Source organism: Balaenoptera ricei, chromosome 13, assembly GCF_028023285.1.
Source record: "Balaenoptera ricei isolate mBalRic1 chromosome 13, mBalRic1.hap2, whole genome shotgun sequence".
NCBI lineage: Eukaryota > Metazoa > Chordata > Mammalia > Artiodactyla > Balaenopteridae > Balaenoptera > Balaenoptera ricei.
Genome location: NC_082651.1, coordinates 13,444,090 through 13,467,600, shown reverse-complemented (window position 1 = coordinate 13,467,600; position 23,511 = coordinate 13,444,090). Strand labels below are relative to the sequence as shown.

The 23,511-nt window shown below is 48.2% G+C and overlaps 1 protein-coding gene across 1 annotated transcript; it reads right to left on the bottom strand.

The window, feature by feature from the left end:
• Positions 1-16,883: 16,883 nt before the first annotated feature.
• IL37 (interleukin 37) lies at positions 16,884-23,039 on the bottom strand. Its single transcript, XM_059943486.1, is given in 4 exon segments — positions 16,884-17,132; positions 17,366-17,517; positions 17,901-18,020; positions 22,958-23,039. Coding segments are annotated over 4 exon segments (603 nt in total).
• Positions 23,040-23,511: the final 472 nt, after the last annotated feature.

Here is a 23,511-nt window from a genome sequence, read left to right as displayed (position 1 = left end):
CCAAATGTCCTAGGAAGGTAAGAAAGCCTTGTAGCAATGATTCTGTCTGATCCAGATGGGGCTGAATTTGGTTAGTAAAGAGAGGCTCTCTGGGCATTTCTTTCCTACCACTAACCACAAACAGGCCAGACTCAACTCTCTTCTGTAGCCAAGAGAGTAACTTTCTAGATTTATCTCCCAGTGGGATTCCCCACTGGTGGTGGAAAGGGACATATTATGATTCAGGACTCTGGAGTTAGAACCATAGAAGAAAGAAAATAAGGGCGGAAAAGTAGTTCCTATCCTGGTAAAAACTGTAAATATGACTCATCTCATACCAGAAAATCTAGCAGGGGAGCTCAAGTGTTATTAGGAAGCTGTATTACCTGACAGCGCACACTGTTTCCAGGTAGGAGCCCAACCCTACAGCACAGTGATTCTCAAGACTGGCTGCACATTAAAATCACTAGGGGGCTTCCCTGGGGCTTCCCTGGTGGCACAGTAGTTGAGAGTCTGCCTGCCAACGCAGGGGACACGGGTTCGATCCCTGGTCTGGGAAGATCCCACATGCCGCGGAGCAGCTGGGCCCGTGAGCCACAGCTACTGAGCCTGCGCGTCTGGAGCCCGTGCTCCGCAACAAGAGAGGCCGCGACAGTGAGAGGCCCGCGCACGGCGATGAAGAGTGGCCCCCGCCTGCCACAACTAGAGAAAGCCCTCGCATAGCAACGAGGTACCAACACAGCCAAAATAAATAAATAAATAAATAATTTTTTTTAAAAAATCACTAGGGAGCTTTCAAAAAATACCGAAGCCTGGGCCCTACCCGAGACCAACGGAGTCAGTCCCTGGGGAATGGCACCCAGATCTATCATTTTTAAAGCTCCTCAGGTGACCCCAAAACACAGCCAGCGTTAAGTGCGTGGTCCATGGATCTACTGCATTGGTATCACCTAGGAAGTCAGAAATGCAGCCTTGGGCCCCATTAAACACCTACTGAGTCAGACTGCATTTTAACAAGGTCTCCAGGTAATTCCCGTGCTCATTAAAGTTTGCGAAGCTCCTCCAGCCACAGACAACCACAAAATTCTGGTACTTTCTGAGATATCACCGAACGCCTTCTGTGTACCATGTCTTTGGGGGTCCAGAAATCTTACATAGCTTACCGTGTCACCCTGCAAGTTGGTGGTGGGCCTGAGACAAGCACTCCTGTCTGGTGACCTCCCACCTGGTGTTCTGCCTGATGGGAAGCGCACCAGGAGGTCTGGATTTGAGCTCCATGGCCCTATGACCTTGGGGGCGTCTCTCAACTTGTTTCTTCATCTGTGAAAAGGGGCTAAAAATACTCACCCAGTGTCCTTTGAAGTTTCATGGGAAGGATTTGCTGAGTCATGCATGCAAAAGGGCTTTTACACTGTAAAGTGCTGTGCAGATCCAAAAGAGAATTAAGGTTGTGTCCCCCGCCCCGCCCACACAAGAGGCACGATTGTAAGCCTGCTCTGCTCCAAGGCACTAGAAGTGGAGCTTCTTAGAGGCTTGCTACTCAAAGTGTGGTCTGTGGACCAGCAGCATCCCCTGAGAACTTGTTGGATACGTAGAAGCTCAGGACCCACCAGACCTACTGAATCAGAATCTGCATTTTAGCAAGAACCCTCCCCACACCCGCCCCCAGTGATTCCTGGGAATCCTTCCACATGGGAAACAAAATATGGCAAGTGACCAAAAATAAATTGCCATTTGACAGGCAAACCACCGAATTACCTCCGAGGGTTACAATCTAAATAGAATTCCATTAGGAATTGAAATGATCTGGTCCTGCGACATTAAAGCAACATTCCCAAGTAGAGATAAGGCAAGGTCCTGTAGGCATTAGGGCACTAGGTGAGGTTTCCTAGAGTAGGGTCCATAACCAGTATCCCCTGATCTTTGCAGGTCCTGAGTTCCCTTCATCTCTCCCATTGCATTAATTCTCAGCTTGGGTGATGTCTTCTTTGGATGGCAGCTCAGACATGAAAACTGACCATGAGTCCCATGAAGACTAGGATGAATCCCAGCCAGACCTGGAAGGTAAACAACCTCTACAAATTCATCATGGGTGTCAAAATTGGTTCCCAAACAGGAAATGGGTTAAATGCTATATATGGAAATGGTTCTTCCTCTGTCTAATTTGCCAAAGACCTGGGCTCTGGGACTCTCCCTAGCACATTAAGTAGACAGGGACAATTCTGGAAAGTGGTGGAAAGGGACATATTATGATTCAGGACCTCAGTCCTATCATGAGTAGACACAATTTTCATACATACCCTCATATAAAAAACTAAAGCACTGCTTCTCCAATCAACTGGTTTGCAGCTACTAAACTCCCTACTCCACAAAAAAGAAACACAAAAAACTAGGAATGAGGTCCTTCTTGTTGAAAGGCTTACTTAGAGCTCCAACCCCAAAGTCAGAAAGGGGATCCCCTTTTTGGTCTAGCTAAGTCACCATTGGTAAAATCTCTTGTGATTCCTCACAGACTATTTTGAAAAAATGGCTCTGAGAAGTCCCGTTTTAAGGAACCAGACTTAATAGTATTCAGTCCAGAATCTCCCCAAATTATTGGACACAGAACCTCCTTAAGAGCATTAATGTGTTTCTTTGTGAGTGTTTTGCAGATTGTCCTTTGGAAACTGCAGAAATTAACAATGAAATCACCCCTAAGCCAATGAACTTAAGTCCTAGGCTAATGGCGTTGCATTTGCTAACTTGTTGTCTTTGACTCCTACCATCAGCACGAGGTGCCCTGGCATCAGACCTCAGCCTTTCTTCTGTGGTTTCTGCCCGCTCAGGTGATCTTCCAAGGGGTCCTGGGATGGGAAGGAAGGGTGGTAGGTAGCTAAGCCTCCCCCTAGAAGTGGGGAACTTTCTCCTGGGGGCATCTAAAACCAGGGGTGGGTGGTTGGAGGTGACATCCAGCCTTTTCACTTTCTGCTTTCAGAGAATTAGACTTTGGGGGAAGAATAAGCCCAGGAAGTTGATCCAGGACTTGGTGCTGGTGAAGGACAAGAAACTCATATTTCCTGACAAGTGTATACTAAGCTCCAGGCTGAGCTCTTTCCACAAGGGAATGTTTAACTCCCATGACAACTTTACTAGGAAGGTATTCTGTTTCCACTTTTCCGATAAAGACAGATCATCAAAAGTGTGAACACAAGACACGCAGCTAGCAAGTAGCAGAGACAGGATGACCAGCGGGTCTGCCGCCTCTAGGTCCAGGAGTCTTTCCATCACCCATGGCAGGAAAACCTCAGTTGGAGTCCCAGAATGTTTCCACGGGTCCCACACGTCCTTGCCTGTAAAGTGCCATGAAAATCCAATGTCAGAAAGAAAGTAAAAGACGAATGTTTGCTACTGGTCCAGCGAGCGGTTGCCACTCCCAGTTTTGCTGATGCAGTGGTGGTTTGGTTGGCATTAAAAGTGTAGACTCCTGTACTGGACTGGCCCCAATTCCTCTGGCCCTGGTGTCCCTCGGAGACTAGGGGAAATGATGTATTGGAATCTCCCCCACCAGCAGCCCCCAACTGCCATTCTCTGCTGAGATGCCCTTCTTTCAAGTTCTCCCAACCTGCCCCTGGAAGCCGGGCCCTGGTGTAAGAGCCCTGGGCATTGACTTTGGGTGTAGAAGCTGGTGTGCCAGGAACGCAGCGGAGCCGGGCATGGAAGGTCCTGTGAATGCGCCCTTGTGCTCATGCAGACGAGCACAGGAAGTCTTTCATTCATCTTTCAGCAATCACAGGCTGGTGGGGGAGGGAGGGGGGGACAGACCTCTAACAGTAATTTTGATGTTCTATATATGGAAAGGGCTGCAGTAGAAGGCAGCACAGGTTGCTATGGGAACACAGAGAACCAGCCTATGCTGAGGGGAGTTGAACTGGGGGATATATCCCAGAGGAGGTGATGCCTGCACCGAATCTCGAAGGAGCAGTTGGAATTACGCTGAGAATAAAGGTAGAAAGCAATTCCAGGCAGAGGGAACAGCGTTAAAAAAAGGCATGAAGGAGTATACAGAAGAGAAGGAGCTTGGGTCTGAAGCATGAAGCAAGAGTGGAGGAACAGGGGGGGCGGGGGTGATGCAGGCTGAAAGAGCCAGGTGATGGAGACCTTGTTCACCTGCCTGAATGACCACACCCTTATGATGCAGGAGAGGGCTGGGTCCTGGGCTGCCTCATTCGGGCAGCCCTACCTTAGTGGTATCCAACTTGGAGTGATTTTCTTCCAATGTGTGCCAACCAGGTAGTGAATCTCTGATGCAAGTTACGTAAAGGATCACACATTTACTTCTGTTAGCTCTCATAGGTACCAGTTAGTGTTGAACTACTGATTTTTTTAAATATTCTAGTGCTCTTTATTCCAATTTTTGTGTAAATCGATTTTTCTCCAGAAATACAATTTGAACTTGGAGATACAAATAGATGTATCTTCAGTTAGTTTTAACCCTCATTGTTTTATTCCACAACAAAAGTCATAGATGGCTGGGGTCCAAAGAGCCCTCAGAAGCATACAGATAGCTTCCTCCAGATCCAGAGAGGCAAATCCAGTGAACTCTGACCCATTGCTGGTTACTGAAAACCCCACCCTGGGCCCCATGAACAACATAGAATGAGTCAGAAATTAATCCTACACAAGCAGGCAATACCTGCAGTATGAGGTATTGACATACTGCTGCCCTTCCCCAAGGGCTGGGGCTGGGGCAGCTCTGGGAGAAAAATGGGAGAGAAAATGTCTCTCCCATTAAGGGATTGAGGGAGGGCTTCAGGGAGGAGGTGGCACATGAGTTAGGATTACAGGACGGGAAGGAGGTTGACCCTAGGTGACAGGAAGAAAGTGCAAACCACGGGTCTCAGCTAAAGCCATCATGTTTATGGAGTGAGTAGGAAGCCAGACTATGTGTGTGTGTTGGGTCTGTATATAATTATATAGTACAATTGCTAATCTACAAGGTCATCTATCACATTATCACATCTTATATCTCTCGTTCTAGAGAGACTCAGTCAGCAGTTCTGTATATGGGCTTGTACCCTCCCCCATGCAAAGCCTGAGTTCACTCACTGATGGATGATCACCTGCCCTATCAGAGGTAGCAGAGGGACAAGTTCCCAGTGTAGGTTTGCCCGCCCCCCAAGCAGGGCTGAGCTGACTGAATGCCCAAATCCCCCCAGAGTCAGGCAAATCCCTGGCCACTCCTGCAGCTGGTCCTGCCCACTCAGGCTCCACAAAGGCAGACACAACCCCTCTGCATTTTGTCCAGAAGTCTTCGCATCTCCATTCCCTCCCAACACAAAGTTGCTCTTCTTGGGTCCTTCCTGCCTCACCTCATCATCTTCACCCTTTCATCTTCCTCACCATTAGCCCCGCTGGTGCCCAACATGGCAGATATCTGTGCCACCCAGGCATTGCTGATGGCATGGGCCGCCAGGGAAAGGGTGCAGAAAAGAGGGTCATCAATACTACCACTAATAATGATGTTGTATCATTAGTACTTTCATGGATGCATTACTTTTTCATGATGTATTACTTTCCCTCCAGTTGGATGTATCCATACAACTATTACTTGTAATAATGATGACTTTTCAATGAATGTTACCAATACCACCACTACGAATAATAATGAACTTTCATTGACTCCCTCCTATTCCCCACATCAACCCTATGTAAGATAGCCTTTATTAACGCCATTGTACTGGTGGGCAAAATGAGATTTGGAGAAATTTAGTAAGTTGTTCAGCTTGTAAATGACTGAACAGGGATTGGACCCTGACTCAGTCTGACTCCAGGGTGCAGAGGTTAATCACTGAAGTTCCTCAATGAATGGATGGATGGGTTGGGATAAAAAACTAATGAGAGGAATACATCTCACCTAAGCCCACTGGGCAAGGCGGGAACTTGAGGCTGGTGAACTGGAGCTTGTTAATTGTTCATAATCTCTAGTACTGTTTTTTCAGGTCCCAAAGTCAAATCCATAACCTTTGAGAAGTATAATATTCGAGACCTGAACCATCAAGTCCTGGTCCTGGAAGGCGGGGTCCTCAAAGTGGTCCCAGACAAAAGCATCAGAACCGGAGGGGACTCTCAGCCTTGCTTTACTCAGCAGAAGTGGTTCTTATTCTCTCACTGCCCACCTGGCCTGTAGAAAGCTCCTCCCCGGTGGGGCAGCTCGACCACCCCCTCCTCGGGGACAGGTAAAGGACTGCCTCCTGGAAAGAGCCTCAAGGGCAGCTGGTGATGGGCAACAGTCAGGATGGGGACACAGGCCTAAAGAGTCCCTGACTTCAAAGAAGTCTCCCTCGGAGGGCTGGAAGAAAGAAGGAGCCAGAGGCACAGGGAGAGGGAAATTCTGAGAATAGGGACATTCTTGGCTCCTGGGCCAACCCAGGATTGAGCATTTGATGACATTGCTCAGGCAAAACAGGGTGGTTTTACCCGAAATGTCAACAGGAAAAAAAGATCATTTTTCTCCTCTAGGGCTGACGCAGTTTTCTGACTTTTTCCAGAGACCTTTTATGTATCAACTTCACACTTAAGAAAAGCTACTACTGAGAAAAAAACATCATATTTTTTTGGCTCTCTCTAAAGGAGAGTTCTATCTCTACTGTGACAGAGCCAAAGAGCCAAAGCATCCCTCTTTGCAACTAAAGGTAAGAGACCTGGGAACAAAATGTCCCCTGTCCTCCCAGCCAGGGATGTGCAAAGCCTAAATGCTAAGGCTGAAAAACCTAAACTGTGGCAATAATAGCCCTGATCTTTCCCAAAGTAGCCTGGCTACCTAATAAATTCTGCCTCATGTTTCAGAAAAGGAACATTAAAGAACTGAATTCACTGACGGATGAGGAGCGTCTACCCTTCACCTTCCTCAAGGAACAGGTGGGTTCCTATTTCACTCTGGAGTCAGCTGTGAATCACAGATACTTTATCTACACCTCCAACACACCCAGACCACCTGTGGAAGTGACCAAAGATCTAGGGAAAGAAAAAAAAACAACTCAGTTTCAATTTCAAAAGACTAATGTGGAACTCAATACATTACAAGACTGAATATACAAACTGACAATGGCCAGACCACCTCTGACAATAGAATGCAACCCTCAACTTCTATAGCAATTGGCCCAGAACGGTCAGGACTTGGTCACTGACTGCCAGCTTCTCTATTTTTGTGCCCACTTTCAACTCAGGACCAATCAGAAAAAGGCAACTATGCTGCCCAAAAAAATTGCATAGGATGCCACTCTCCCAGCTTCCCCATGGCAACAGCTTCAATCAAAGTACACCTGGAGCCCTCCCTTTCTGCCTGCCCTGAACCTCTGCCAAAAGCAACTGATGGGGGCTGACTCCTTTGCTATAGCCAGCTCTGAACAAATAGCAGCTGTTTCTTCTCGTTTGAGTGGTCTTCATTTTTTTCCATAGAGAACGGCAAATAAGAAAAACATCTTCTCCCTGTAATATGTCATCTTCACCTAGCAAGACCATGGGCTTGACTTTTGGCGTCATTGGTCCCTTTCATGTGTATGAAGTTTGAGCTGTAAAAAGTAGAGTGTGGTTAATTACAAAGTTCTAGGCTGAAATAAATTTCCGGGGAGTGATGATCTCAGTGCCTGTGGGTTTGCTGCTTTCCTAAACACGTCCAGCCTCACCCAGGTCCTTCTGTTTCTCAAGAGATAGCCAAGCCATACAGGTTATCTCCTCCAGGAGGGCAGCCTGGATTGTGCAAGCTCTAATTAGTGATGCGTGTGGAGGCTGGATGAATTCTAGGGAAGCTGATCCAGCTGCAGGTGCCAAGAGAAGAGGTTCAGTGGGGTTCAGTGTCAAGGGGTGTGGCAAGGCGCTGTCTGTGAGTCTTCAGTGCAAGAAAGCAGAGCAGTGGGTGTGAGCAGGTGGGAGGAACCAGTGACAAAGAATCCTGAGCAGGTGGCAGACAGAAGCCAGTTTGTGGGAAGGCCTGAAGGCAGGCAACAGGACCCTTGTCACTTATCCAGACTTAGGTCCAAAGCATGGCAAGATCCACGTCCTAAAGCAGGGTCGGAGGGCTAGGCAGGCTAACAGAACAGGCACTCGGGACCCAGGCACAAAGTCGGGGTGGGGGAAGCTGGAGGTTTCTAGGGTTAAAGGCAAGAGATCTAATGCTTCAAGTCTGGAGTGATACTCACTCACTCAGAAACCGTCGTCTGCAACTAGGAAAGCCTGGTGAAAATTTGGGGATCTGGAAGGTAGTGCCTCCTTTCATTCTGTTTCTGATCTTCCCTCTCTGTATCCTTTGGAAAGGCAACCCTCTTTGTGTCATCTTAAGACTAAAAGCCAACCACCTACGGAAACTCTTATTATGCCTTTCTTTTGTAATTCAAAGAGCTATACCATTGCTTTCTAACTGAAAATCTTGATGCTTACAAAATTAGCTTAATTGTTCATTTGACTTATCTGCTGATATAAAGTCCAAAACCAGAAGACTGATACCAAAACTACAAATGACGTGATGAATAGCAAGCTTGAACATTTCAGTGGTCTTTTTCCTTGGCTACACCCCCATGAGAACGTACAATCAAATTCTCTTTGTGTTTGCGGGGCTCTCAAGAATTCTCCCTTCTCTATAGTTATGTAAGCACTTACCTAATATTTCATTTGTTCTAACTCTTTGCATTTATTTGCATTTTGAGAGTTCTAGCAAATGACAGTTCTTGCTTGGCAGTGGCATGTAGCCACTGATCTATGCTGTGAGAGCCCCCTTACATGAGTGATGCCGCCTTGAGATAATTCAGAATGGGCTCAGATGAGATCATAAATATCCTTAGTCTTATACTACCTGGCAGACTGACTTGACCTAACTTTTAAGTAACCATGCTTGATATATTGGAATAAATATATATATTTATTTTAATTGAAGTATAGTTGATCTACAATATTGTGTTAGTTTCAGGTGTACAGCAAAGTGATTTGGTTATACATACATATATATTATATATATATATGTATATAATATAAATCTCTTTATTCTTGTTTTCTGTTCTTTTCCACTATGGTTTATTACAAGATATTGCATATAGTTCCCTGTGCTATACAGCAAATCCTTGTCGTTTTTCTATTTTATATATGGTAGTGTGTATATTTTTACAGTTATTCTTAAAGGACCATGCTTGATAAAGATGTGGGGTCCCAGTCTTCTCGATACACTGGGAAAACTGCCACTTCGCAGCTTCTATGGCCCATGTAGAAGCAGCTGGCTTTCTCAGTCCTGTAGAGCTCCAAAAAGAATGGGACTTTCAGTGAGCTTAGACTGCAGGCTTCAGACCAGTCCCTTCCCTTAGCCAAGCATGGTTTCCTTCCATCTTTGCTTGCCACCTGGTGGGTGATGGTCTGAGTCTATCCTTTTCCTGAAGGACTTTGCTGACCAAGGCTAGCACACACCAACATTTTGAAATCTGCCTGCCCTTTCTTCTCCTGTGCAGCCTTGGGTAATATGTGGGTTCTGGCCATCGTTTCTGAAAGTGGATCAGGAGCCAGGTTCTGCTTTAGGGTTGTGTGAAGAAGCATAAAGCAGTTTCTCTTCCCAAATTTCCGAGGAAGAGGCATTGGTGGTTTCATGCCGTGGATGTGCCCAAGGCCGGTGTTCATTCATTGCACTTCCAGCAGCACTTGGTTCACCTGCCGGGTGAAAAAAAATGAGTTTTGTGCATGTCAGGAGACAGGATGGAAGAGGGGTGGGTGACAGGACCCCCTGTGCCTCTAAAGCACTGTCCCTTCCCTTTGCCCCCCCATAGGAAAGGAGGTGCCCCAAGGCATATAGATGGGGTACGATAAACCATCCCTGCCGGCTGTGGAGATGCAGCTGGCTCCTTGTGGTTCACAGATCTCCCTTTTCTCCATCTTTGCCTTATTCAACAGCAATAAAGGGAACTCATCAGGACCCCTCCAAGATGGCAGGAAGCTCTCCCACCTCAAGCCTGGTTAACACCCACTCTTCCTTCTGAAGTCCCTCTGCTTTCCTGATTGGGTTGTGCACCCCCGTCATGCCCTGGGCACAGCTTCTCCACTTAACACTTGTGTTGGCCTGATTAACATCTGTCTCCCCATCAGACCACAAGCGCCTTGAGGGCAGGGTCTGCCTCTGAGTGTGCTCAACATTCCATCCTCATGGCCTCGCACAGAGCCCGGCACAAGCACTGTGTAATGAGTGAGTCAGCTGGCAGAGGGCTCTCCAGGCCAGCCCGCACTGTCCAAGCTCTGTGTGAAGAAGCGTCTCTGAGCGCTGTCTTCTGCTGGGTGCCTCCCTGCTGGAGAGTCACCAGATGGGTCAGGCCATGGGATTTCTCTGTGCTTCAGGCTCATGTCACCTGGAGTAGGACATTCCTCCTAGTGGTGCAAGCTTAAGGCCAGCCTGAATACTAGTACGGTTGGCAGCTGGTACCCAGTCACTCAGAAATAGGCCTCAGCCAGAAAGGCACATTATCATTCTCTAATGAAATGTATGGGTAGGAGGAAGCGTGGGCAAGAAAGAAATGCCTGAGTCAGAATTACTTGCGGTTTTTATTTTAAAAAGCAGTTAGATAAAAGAAGCAGACTCACAGATATAGGGAAAAAAACTGGTGGTTACCAGTCGGGGGTGAGGGGCAATATAGGGGAGGGGGTGTGGGAGATATCTATCTATTCAAACTATCGGGTGAAAGACAGGCTCAAGGATTTATTGCACAACACGGGGAGCATAGCCAACGTTTTGTAATAACTGTCAATGGAAAGCAACGTTTAAAAACTTTATAAAATTTAAAAATTAAATTAAAACAAAAAAGGCAGTTATGTCCCTGGACCACATCCCAGAACACCTAAATCAGAATCTCAGGGTGTGCAACCCTGAGAATCTGTATTTTTCCAGCTTTATGGAGATACGATTGACATGTAACATCGTGTAATTTTAAGGTATACAACGTGTTGATTTGATACATTTCTGTATTGCAATATGATGCCACCATCGCCTCACCTAAGTCTTCTATCCCATCATATAATTATCATTTCTTTTTTGTGGTGAGAACATTTAAGGTCTACTCTTAGCAACTGTCAAGTATATAATATTGTATTATTAGCTATAACCACCACGCGGTACATTAGATCCCCAGAATTTGTTAATCTTTTAACAGGAAATTCATACCCTTTGACCAATATCCCCCATTCTCCTCACCCCACCAGCCCTTGGTAACCACCACTCTCCTCTCTGTGTCTCTGAGTTTGGCTTTTTTAGAATCATCATATAAGTGATGTCACACAGTATTCTCTTTGTCTGTCTGACTTAGTTCACTCAGCATAATGACTTCAAGGTTCATCAGAAGCTTCCTGGGTGATTCTTAAGCACAGCAGCATTTTAACCCCTCAGGGACAGTGCAAAGAGCTCTGTACTAGGAGTCAGAACTTCTAGAAGTCTGTCACTTACAATCTGGGTGACTGGTCAAGTTACTTGTCTCTGAGTCTGTTCACTCCTCTATTAAATGGACATAATTCCCATCCAGCCCTGGTCACAGCGTTAGGTGGATGCAACAATCACCCAATGCATTGTGAAAATTACCTCCCAGACCACAAATCACCATGACCCTGAGAGCCTGCCAAACAATCCTCTCTGAGCCCTCTGCAAAGAGTCTGTCCCTGCCGTCGGTCAGCTGGCCTCTGATCCTGCCCTGATCCCCTGTACGGAGCTACACTGACAAGGCGCCTTCTGCGAAAGGGCTGTGGGGAAATGACAGGCACCGTCGAAGTCTCACTTCCCTGATTAGGTGGAATTTAGAATGCATTTTCCTCCTGAAAAATACCAAGAGAAGCTGAGCTACGCCAAACAAACAAACAAACAAAAACAATGTTCCTTCTGCAGTAAAGTAACAGTGCAGGCTTTTGTGCGCGAGATGGAGACCATCTTGCATTGCAGCTCTTCGATGAAAAGTGGAAAGTTCCAGAATGACTCAGGGATAAATGTCTGGAGGCTGCAAACAGTCTGTGGCCTCTTGCCCTCTAGAGTGGGAGTAGGCAAACTTTCTGTTAAGGACCAGATAGTAAATCTTCTGGGCTTTGCTGGCTGAGAATTCACAGGTTCTACTGTAGGGGGAAGGTAGCCATAGATGGCGACCAGTGAGCCTGGCTGTGTTGGCACACTATTTGAAACAGGGAGTGAGCTAGATTTTGCCTGCAGGCTGTGGTTTGCCAATCACCCCTGGCTCTACAATGATGATCTTAAAGGGGCTTCCCTGGTATGCTGGAGTCAGTTCATCCAGCTTGTAAGAGCCCAGTGTTAGCACCTCTTCCTGACAGCAGGGATTTCATGGGGGCAGTTTGAAGTTGGCTGTGCTGGGAGTACTTACACCACTGAAACTGGCAAGGGCTGTGTATCATTGCTCCCGCCCATGCCCACCCCTACCCCTCCACCCCGATAGAACTTGTTGTTAAACATTTGCCAGCCCATCACCAGGGGTGTATCTCCAGAGACTGGGGTGATGAGCAGGGGCTGGGAGAGAGAGTCCATTGGAATGCGAGACGAAACTACTAAATGTTAGTTCCTATTTTATCTAGTCCTTGTAAATTTCCTAATTTTGCTGTACCACTCCTAAGGCTGTGTGTTAATGCGCTGTGCTGGGTTACTCACTCCCAAGCCGAGTGCAGGATGGATAAGGGTTTCCTCTTTCGGTCCCCAATATAGCCTTCCTCTTTCCCTCACCTGCCTCTCCCTGCCCAGGATCTTGAATGGGGGCAAGAGGAATGATCAGCTGGGAAAGGACCCCCTGGATGGGGTCCTCCTGAAGGAGTTCTTGCTGCAGGGTGAATGCTGTGAGATCACGCATTGTACAGGCATAGAGAATTTTTTGAGGTGAACAGCTGAAATTTGAGTGTTATGGGTTGGTCTGTGCCCCCCCCAACAAAAAAAAAGATATGTTAAAGTCCTAACTCCTGGTACCTGTGAATGTGACATTATTTGGAAATAGGGTCTTTGCAGATTTAATCAAGATAAAATTCTTAGGATGTGTCCTAATCCAATGTGACCACTGTCCTTGTGAGAAAAGGGAAATTTGGACACTGACACAAACAGGCGAGGATAAGAAGACACAGAGACACAGGGAGAAGAAGGCCATGTGGCAATGGAGGAAGAATGATGCATCTACAAACCAAGGGACGCCAGGGATTGCCAACAAAACCAGAAGCTAGAAGAGGCATGGAACAGATTCAGAGCCCTGAGGAGGAACCCACCCTGCCAACATCCTTTTTTTTTTTTTTTTAACATTTTTTAAAATTGAAGTATAGTTGATTTACAATGTTGTGCTAGTTTCAGATGTACACCAAAGTGATTCAGATAGATAGATAGATAGATAGATTTATTCTTTTTCAGATTCTTTTCCCTTATAGGTTATTACAAAATATTGAGTATATTTCCCTGTGCTATACAGTAGATCCTTGTTGGTTATCTATTTTATGTATAGTAATGTGTATATGTTAATCCCAACCTCCTAATTTATCCCTCCCACCGCCCACCCCTTTTCCTTAGGTAACCATAGTTTGTTTTCCATGTCTGTGGGTCTATTTCTGTTTTGTGTATAAGTTCATTTGTCTCATTTTTTTAGACTCCACATATAAGTGATATCATATGATATTTGTCTTTCTCTGGCTTACTTCATTTAGTACGATAATCTCTAGTTCCATCCATGTTGCTGCAAATGGCATTATTTCATTCTTTTTTATCCACCCTGCCAATATCTTGCTTTCACACTTCTAGCTTCCAGAACTGTGAGAGAATAAAGTTGTGTGGCTTTAAGCCACCTAGTGGTTTTACTTTGTTATAGCAGCTCTTAGGAAAGAAAGACATTGGGATTCTCAGGTGTAACACGCAACGGCCCAAACTTTTTCACTGAACACCCAGACCCATGATTACAATGACAGTTAGGAAAATAAAATCCAAATCACCTTAGTTGTTTTTATACAAGTTTTCAAAAATGCATCTGCGGGCTTCCCTGGTGGCGCAGTGGTTAAGAATCTGTCTGCCAATGCAGGGGACACGGGTTCGAGCCCTGGTCTGGGAAGATCCCACATGCCGCGGAGCAACTAAGCCCGTGAGCCACAACTACTGAGCCTGCGCGTCTGGAGCCTGTGCTCCGCAACGGGAGAGGCCGCGACAGTGAGAGGCCCGCGCACCGCGATGAAGAGTGGCCCCCGCTCTCCGCAACTGGAGAAAGCCCTCGCCCAGAAACGAAGACCCAACACAGCCAAAAATAAATATAAATAAAGAAAAGGACTGGAGAATAAATGTACCTTTAAAAAAAAAAAAAATTAAAAAAAAAAGTTAGAGAAAAAAATGCATCTGCTTTGCAGGGGATGTCATTTTAGCTGCAGTAATAAGAAGACCATCCTTTAAATAGCAACCCTTCCCTCTCTCCATCCTTTTCTTCCTGCCTTCCTCCCTCTGGTCTTTCTGTCTCCTTCATTCATTCGTAGAAAACGTGTTGGGTGGTAGGTTCTTGGGATACCTCAGAGAGCAGAGAACTCATGGAACTTACATCCTAGTGGAAGATGCACACATTAAACATAATAAATAAGCAAATTATATAGTATGTTAGGAGGACCAAAAAAATAAGACCCGGGAAAGAGGGCTTGGTGGTGCTGGGGTGGGAAGCCACTCGCAGCACTAAGTAGGGTGGCACACCTGTGTGATCACCTGAACCATTCCTGACTTTCCACCAATAAAGTCAGAGCACACAGGAATCTTGTGCTTCTGTAAGGAGGCGGGTACATTTGTGATCTTGGTGTAGCCTCACAGGAAGCCCGCACAATGTGCTACGTGCACCACAGCGATTTACTTCGTGTCACCAGATTGGAAGGGCAGGTGGGGGAGGATGGAGCCCAGGCTATGTCTGTCTCCATTTGACCCACATGGTCGACCTCTTCAAGACCAAGGTTTCTCTCCCATTGGGGAGCCAGAGTCCTCACCGTTAGGAGACAGCCCCAGCTCAGAGACCAATCTGAATAGTCATGTCTTGGTTGCAAAGAAGTTCCGTGACATTATGAAGAAGACACACCCTCACCCCCCATGCCAAGCATCACTGTCGCCTGGACCCATTTTCAAACACTGAAAATACTAAATACTTTTTTACCTCTGGCTTGGTGCTGGTCACCAGCATTCTCAGATCAGAAACAGAAGCAGCTCACCTCGTTGGAGCTCTTCCCTGGGGCCTCACCCCCCTTGACCCTCACAGACTGGGGTACTGTCATAGTCCTAGTTACGGCTGAGGGGACTCAGGGAGGCATCGCTTTGTCTTCTTGCCCAGTACCTGCATACCTTTATCCTGAGATCAGCTCTCCAGCTTGACTTTGAGGACCCTCACTGCCTCTTGGAAACGTAAGGGGGTATCTTGTAGAGAGTTTGATTGAGGTGTGTTGCCTTTAGCTGATGGAGAAGCAGACACATGAGCCAAACTAGGGCAGTCACATGGTCTCCTTGGAATCTGAATCTTTTCCTTATCCATCTGAGTGGTGAGGCGAAAGCATCCCTGCTCCTGCCATTTGGGACCTGCTGAAAATTTCTGACTCTGGTCTCTTAGCATGTCCTTCATGGGCTAGGCAGAATCATGGCCCCCATAAATGTCCACATCCTAATCCCTGGAAACTGTGAATATATGTCCCTTACATGGCAGAAGGGACTTTGCAGATGTGGTTAAATTAAGGATCTTGAGGTGGGAATTATCCTGGATTATGCGGGTGGGCCTAATGGAATCCCAAGTCTTCTTATTAGTGAAAGAGGAAGGCAGGAGGGTCAAAGTGATGCAGCATAAGAAAGACTCAACCAGCCATTGCCGACGTTGAAGATGGAGCAAGGCGCCACAAGCCAAGGAGTGCAAGTGACCCCTAGAAGCTGGAAAAGCAAGGAAATCAATTCTCCCCTAGAGCCGCTAAAAGGAATGCAACCCTGTCTACACCTTGATTTTAGCCCAGTGAGACCCATTTCAGACTGACCTCCAGAAAGGCAAGATAATAAACTGCAAACTTTTAAACCACTGAGTGTGTGGTAATTTGTTACAGCAGCTGTAAGAAACGAGTACACCCAAAATCCTTCTAGTAAGCGCCTGTTTGTTTTAGTTTACTTTCTGCTTAAGTAAGCCTGCCTCAATTACTGTTGCTTGTAACTGAAGAGCCGTACCTAGGAGACAGCTAATTTCCAAGTCTCCCTCCCCGTTGCCCCACCGCCACTCTGTTTCCAGGTCCTGGGTTTCTGATCAGCCAGCCCTCCTATCACTCCTAATTGGGATCTGAGCTCAGCTTAGTGATAGGAACTTGCCCTTGTTAACAGCTCTCCCAGATACCAACTGGTTGCTCACCCGGTCTCCTGGCTGTCACTGGACCCAGATTCCTTGTGTCTGTGCCTCTGCCACATTTGGAGTCACCCTGCTCCTTTTCTGGGACACACCACACCCTTTTCCACTTACCACTTGGCTGGATGGTGACTTGCTGTTGTTTTTCTTCCCATCACACTGTGCCTTCGACACAGACTAAACCACTTCCATGGACTTGCACACCACCACCCCCCGCCCAGTGCCTGTCAGACCCCAGTAGGAATGGCTAATTCTGCAGCATAGGATGAGCCCAGCTACTCCTTCCTGGGGCAAGTTCGGACTCTGCTTGGCCAAATCATGTGATATGACACCACCTATGGATATCTGTTGGTTCAGGGTAAGCAGTGCATAGAGAGAACTTTATTTCATCTAAGAACTCTACAATGAAGCAATCCTCCCTTGTATGACCTCAAGATACAAATTCTCAAAGTACTAATAAGAAACCAAAGAGTTTAAGGAGTAGCTTCCATGTTCTTCGGCAACTGGCACAAATTAGAGAGGAAAGGACAGGAAGGCATCTGATGGGGCCGTTTCTTATTCTCTGACTTCACTGGGGCTCATTTCAGCTTTGCAGAATTGCCGAAATGAAAACTCAGTGTGTTTCCTTCTCCCGCAAGTATTTGTCATTCCAACCGGTTCCCCAGGATTGCAGGAGGTGCAGACAAACCATCCGGGTTGGGCAGCTGACTCCAAGGTGTTCCAGGAGCCCACCTTAACCCTATAAAAGATGAAGGGCAGGCATGATGGTTCCTTCTGGGTGGCCACGTCGGAAAGTTTCTGCTTCTAGGAGGTAGAAGAGAGTAATGAGATAGCACAGGCTTTGAGATGGAGAAAACCCAGCATGTGTGCTCTTGGAGCCCAGAACCAAAAAGGAGGGCAATAAACCCTCCACCCAAAGCTTCCAGAAAGGCAGATGCTCCTGTTATATTGGCCAAGACGAGAATTTGTGTAGCATGAGAGGCATTAAGGACCTGGACCTCGACCTCCCTCTTAGGGTGGCCGAGGGTAAAGGAAACTGAAGCTCAACTTCAGCTGCAGGATGGCTGGCTTTGTCTTTTGTTCACGTCACAGAAGAGACACAGCTCGCCTTTAGAGACGGCCAAGAGAATCAGGCTTCCTCTCTCCTCACAAGTTGACCTCACGTGGGAGGCTGATACAAAGAAGGTCTCTGGAAAATGACAGTAAGAGAAATGGGTTGGTCCTCGGTGGAGGGAAGAGGCCCTCTTGTCTGCTGGGGTTTCAGGCAGGAAGTATAACCCTCTCCCCTTGGCTCTGGGTCAAATACCCTTTGTCCACTCTGGTCCAAGCCGCCTCTTCTTCCACAGGCCAGCTCCTTCTTTCAGAAAGAGAACTTTCCAGAAAGACTTTCCTCAGATCTGGTCATCCTTATAGACCCACCGTCTAATTCCTAGCGATCCTAGTGGTGCCCGGGCTCCTCCACCCCGCAGACCCCCACCACCCGGAGCTACAGATGTGGTACAGCCTGAGCTGAGCCCCTCAGAGGAAGGCCTTCCCCTGGCTGCCGGGGCGAAAAACACGACTGAGAGTCACCTGGGAGTATGTAGGTTTTATACAGAACAGCTCTGAGGGTCCCAGAGTCCGGGACCAATACTTTGTGATCCCCGTCATGGATGGTGAATTTCTCCAGGCCTTTGGCCTTCACTCTTGGACCTAGATCAAATTAACCAGGTATCAACACTGAGCCCTGAGCACAGAAAACTCAGTCCTTCTAGTCCATGGGCAATGTTCCCAGCCCCAGCCCTCCACCCTGCCTGTGGACTCAGCCATCCAGCCCACTGAAGATTTCTCCCACCCCAGGCTTTCTGGCTTGCTCCACACAAGAAATTTAGTGTGCATGTAAGCACGTGGGCCCTGATTCTGACACACGGGTTCAAATCCGAGCTCTGTCACTTATTACTTTAGGATATAGAAGTTACTAAATCTCTCCAAACCTTAACGTTCTCATCTGTGAAATGGGGGGGGGTAATAACAGCACCTACCTGAGAGGGGTGTTGAGAGGACTGAAATGCTTAATCAGAGGAATAACACTCAGCCAGGTGTCTGAGCTACAGGAAGAACTCAGTACAAGTTAATCATTACTCTTTGTAACCCTCTTTCCTGCATCTTCTCATGGGAGCATCACGCCACCAGCAAAGCCTGGGGTGGGACAGATGCCTGCACTGGCTGGGCCGATGAAGGCACACGGGCAGAGCAGGGAGTGAGAGATTGAGGCAGGAAGCAGGAGCCCAGCATCGCGCAGGATTGAGCTGGCACTGCCAGGCTCCCAGGAAAAGCTGCAGGGTTTGCACCTGGCCCTGGAGAACCTCTCTGAACAGGCAGACCAGCCACAAGAGTGGCCAGGGGACTTCCTAGGGCCTGGCTCCTAGGGACACATTCAGACCATTCCTGCCTAGAGGTTCGGCCACAGAGGGAAACTTCCCTACTGAGCCTTGGACGGGGCAGCGGACCTGCCCCTCAGGGAGGAGCTCAGGCCCTTGTTGGATGAAGGGCAGGGGCCCACATGTGGGCCAATGACCATCATGGACGGGTGGCTGTAAAATGTCCAATGTGACAACACGGTAACCACTGCACCAGGTGATCCTGTCATATAATTATCTATCATAGGCAATTATCATATGGAGATGAAGTCTAAGGTCTCCTTCTCCACCTCTGCAATCAGCACAAGGCCTCTGGCTGGTCTCAGTGTGGAATGTCCTCCTGGTCTCCCCCTGCCCGAGAATGGGGAGGGCTCCTGCTGCTTCTCCTGCCACCTCCTCCGGGAAGCCCTCCTCAGCCCGTCTGCGTGGACCGGCTTCCTCTCTGGGCTGCACAGCTCTTTGCACCCATCCCCGTGGCACAGGTGTCAGTGTCCTTGTGTCATCTCCCTGCAGCCCTGTAAGCTCCCCAGGAGCAGGTCCCCTGGCTGACTGGCCCACCCTCTTTCTCAGCCCCAGCCTAGAGCCCCAGGCACCACGGACACCCGATGGAATGGATGACTGGCCCAGGCGAGATCCTAAGTGGCTCTGCAGTGATGTGGGGTCAGATAAGATCCCTGGGTCTCAGCTCTGCTCACGTTAGAATCTCCTCGGCAGCTCTTTAGGGCCCCAGACATTCTGAGTTCACGGTATAGATGCATGTTGATTCAGAATCATTAAACTAGATTAACCCTAAGCCTTTGAACGTCTCAAACATTAACCAGACCTGCAGACTCTGCCTTTCTATCCGCCCCGGGCGCTGCTGCTGCTGCTTGGCTGCGGACCACGCTTAGAGTGTCACCGTCTAAGGCAGTGATTCTCGACCCTGGCTCTACATGCGAAATCACCTGGTGGGTGACTTTTTAAGACCGTGGATGCCTGGGCCGCCCCCCCCCCCCGAGATGTTGATTCAATTGGTCCAGAGTGAGACCCAGACATACTATATAAGTTGCATTTCTGGCACTAACACAGTGCTTTTTTTACCTCTTCAATATTTCCTAAGTCTGTCCTTCTTTTATTTCTGTTTCCCTCCTGTCACTCCGTCCTGGGCTCCCATCCTCTCACACCCACGCTTGTGCAGTATCCTCTTAACTGGTGTTCTCTCACATTATTCCTGACCCCAAATCCACTATTTAAACTTCCTTCTCAAGGCCACGATAGAGAGGACAGTGGTTTTAAGGTGCTGGTCATTTTTTCTCCAGGGCAGTGGTTCTCCACTTTCCCGTGCATCACAATAACCCGGATGGCTTGTTCAAACACAGACTCTTGAGCCTCAAACCCCAGAGTTTCTGATGCAGGAGGTCTGTGGTGGAGCCAGAGAATTTGCCTTCCCAACAAACTTCCAAGAGCTGTTGCTGTTTCTGGTCCAAGGAACACCCACTGAGAACCTCTGCTCCCACATCTGAGTTGGATCACGGCCCTGACAAGGAGAAATCAGAACAGGCCCAACAGACAGGCTTGGGTAGTTGGTGCCACCCAGGTGGGGCACAGTGCAGATCAGGAGCCAGAAAGCTCCTACCTACAACAAGACCAAAGCCAACCAGAGTAACTGCAGTCACAGCAACAGCAGTAGCAGTAAAGCAGCCTCCCCTCCCAGACACACAGGAGGAGGCCATGCACCTGTGTGTACCTCGTCATGTTTGGTGCCCACTGCCATCTTACCAGAAAGGAAAGTGAGGCTCCAGTGTTCTCACACTGACCTGCTGAGGTCTCCTGAGTCTGCCCTGTGCAAAGGGTAGCGAAAGGAGCCTTAAATCTGACTTGGGCAGACAGATGTTATAGTACCTTTAAATTCCAGTGTCTGTCGCTTACTACCTGTGTCACCTGGGGCAGGTAACCTCCCTCTCTTCCTCAGTTTCTGCACCTGAAAGTGGTGATATTAACCATTTCCTCATGGGGTTATTGGAGGGTCACAGGGTAGCCTGTGACAAGGGTTCTAGCTCAGTGGGGCCCCGTGGCCCTCAGTGGTGTGGGTTCCTGAGAGTCCCCAGCTGGCCACGTTTCTGGTTTCCATAAGCACAGTGAGGAAGGAGGCCAGGGTTGCCAGCCTCGTGGCAATGGTCAGAAGGACCACCAGGCTCAAAACCTTTCTTCTCCTGTGCCCCTCAGCAGCTGTGTGTTACCTACACCTCTCTAGAAAGGCAGAGGCCTGTCTTGGGCTCATCTTTTTTATTGACCTCCCGAGATTTGCTTCTACAAAGGAAAGGCCTCTGGCCCGTCCCTGCACCCTGAGGTGTCCCCAGCCTCTGAGTCTCTCACTGCCCTAAGAGAGCCCAGCAGCCCATCCCCTATGCCCACCCTCACCCCTTACCACCCTCATCAGTCCACCCAGGGGCCTCACCTGAGTGGGCAGAACTCACGGAGGTGAGGCTGGGCCTGACTCCAGGGCACCTCTGGCCGGCTCTAGGATCAGAGAAAGTAAGCTTAGCACGTGCAACTGGGATTTTCAGGAGCATCAGGGGCCGCTGACTGCCTTACTTCTTTTGTGTGTGTTTTGAGAAATAGTGAAGCAGAGAAATAGTAATGAGATTATAAATAGCTTCCCTGGTCCAAAATAGTGGGAGATGAAGACGAAATAGTTTCTGAATACAGATCTTCCTAGAGCCCTTACTTATTAGAAGTATATGCATTACATTCATTCAGGAGAGATAGCATACCTTGCCTGCATTACCTTGAGAATAATGTGGAGGATTCTGCCCCGTAAAACATTGTTTGGGAAATGCCTGAATGAAATGCCTGGTCGTAATCCACACAACTCTTGCACATTGAGAGCACATAGAACCTGTGGAAGAAGAAAAACCAAACCCTGTGCTCTGGTGCGAAGGTTCTACCCAGTCTTGTCTTTGCTGCTCCTCTGCTGTCCGAGATAACTCTGCGTCCCACCGCTCTGAGCCTCCCGCCCCGTCTGTCCCTCCAGCTCTCACAGTCTACGCTTCCAAGCAGCAGGAGGGCTGTACCTTAGTGGGGAAGGACGGGAGGGAGGCGGCTCAGACAGAAGCCTCTCCAACATTGTGCAGAGAGCAGGAGGCTTGCTTCCGCTCCCTTGCAGCAACAAACCGAGGCAGCCCCTGAACGTGGTCTCAAGGTCATCATTCTGAAGCTCCCTGGCACTGCGGAATTTCAGTATCTGGTGCCTGTGCCCTCCCAGGGTCCACTCCCCACTGTCTCAGGGACAGAATGAGCATGGCCTCCACATCACCTGTGTTCCAGGAGCAGGGCTGGTTCTCTATTGTCACTGTTAGCGGATCCACATCCGTCAGACCAACATCCTGATTTTTAGTTTTGGAACTCTGAACGCCATGTGTGAGTTGAAAGCTCCAGGATTTGGCCTCCTCTCCCTTCACAGTCCGTGCTTTAGACAGTCATCTGGGTCAAAAGCCTCTTCGTCTTGTCCCCCTAGAGCCAATGTCCGAGTGCCTTCTTCCAGGGGGCACTCAGAAGCCCTGAGCAGGGGTCCTTTTTCCAACCCGGACTCAGAGAACCCTTTCCATCGCAGGGCAATTCTCCTCTGCCTGAGCCAGTAGGGAGGAAAGAGATGCATTTGGAGAATTCAAAACCATCCTGGTGGCGAGTCAGGACTTGAGAGCCCTGACTCTTTGGGTGAAAATGATCCATTTTTCTACCACCTGCTGCACCTGGACACCTGCTGCAAAGCTTCATTCTCCCCTCAAGTATTTCTCTTGTCTAATTCATTTACCAAGGAAGTTCCCAAAATTGTGCAAGGTCAACAGGGAAAAGCTGGGTCTGTGCCCAGCACCTCACAAGGTCCCACTTTAGGAGTTACTCTTTGGCCCTGGTGTGGATTTTTTTTTAATAAATTTATTTATTTATTTATTTATTTTTGGCTGTGTTGGGTCTTCGCTTCTGTGCGAGGGCTTTCTCTAGTTGTGGCGAGTGGGGGCCACTCTTCATTGTGGTGCACGGGCCTCTCACTGACGCAGCCTCTCTTGTTGCAGAGCACAGGCTCCAGACGCGCAGGCTCAGTAATTGTGGCGCACGGGCCCAGTTGCTCCGCAGCATGTGGGATCTTCCCAGACCAGGGCTCGAACCCGTGTCCCCTGCACTGGCAGGCAGACTCTCAACCACCGCGCCACCAGGGAAGCCCCCTGGTGTGGATTTTTATAAGAATCTTACCTTCTGAGTGGCACTGAAGTTCATCTCTTTCACAGTCTTCAGAGTCCATTTTCACGCCTGGTTTCTCCTCCAAAAAGGACATTATCAACGTGAAGAAATGACTCAACAGAAGCCTGGGATGAAGGGCAGGACCTGAGTGGACCGGAAGGGGACTAGCTATGGCTCCTTCTGACCCCAGGAAACCTTGCTGGAGGCCCCTAGTGCTAATCAGGCCACAGGCCTTGCTCTCTCTTGGAAATGATTGCTGCATCCAGGAAGGCCTCCCATGGCTGGGCCATCCTCTTCTGTCACTCTTTCTTTGATGTTTGCCCATCCAAAGCAATGCTCTCCAAACTGTGGGTCACCAAATCTTTTTTATGGATCTTGACAGCATTATAGCAAAAGGAAATCAAAAATTCAAAGTGTATTGTTCTAATCCTGGGACTGGCAAACTACAGCCCACAGGCCAAATCTGCCCTACCACCTGTTTTTAAATAAAGTTTTTTTGGAACACAGTCATGCTTGTGTTTACATGTTGTCTATGGCTGCTCTCTGGCTCTAACAGCAGAGATGAG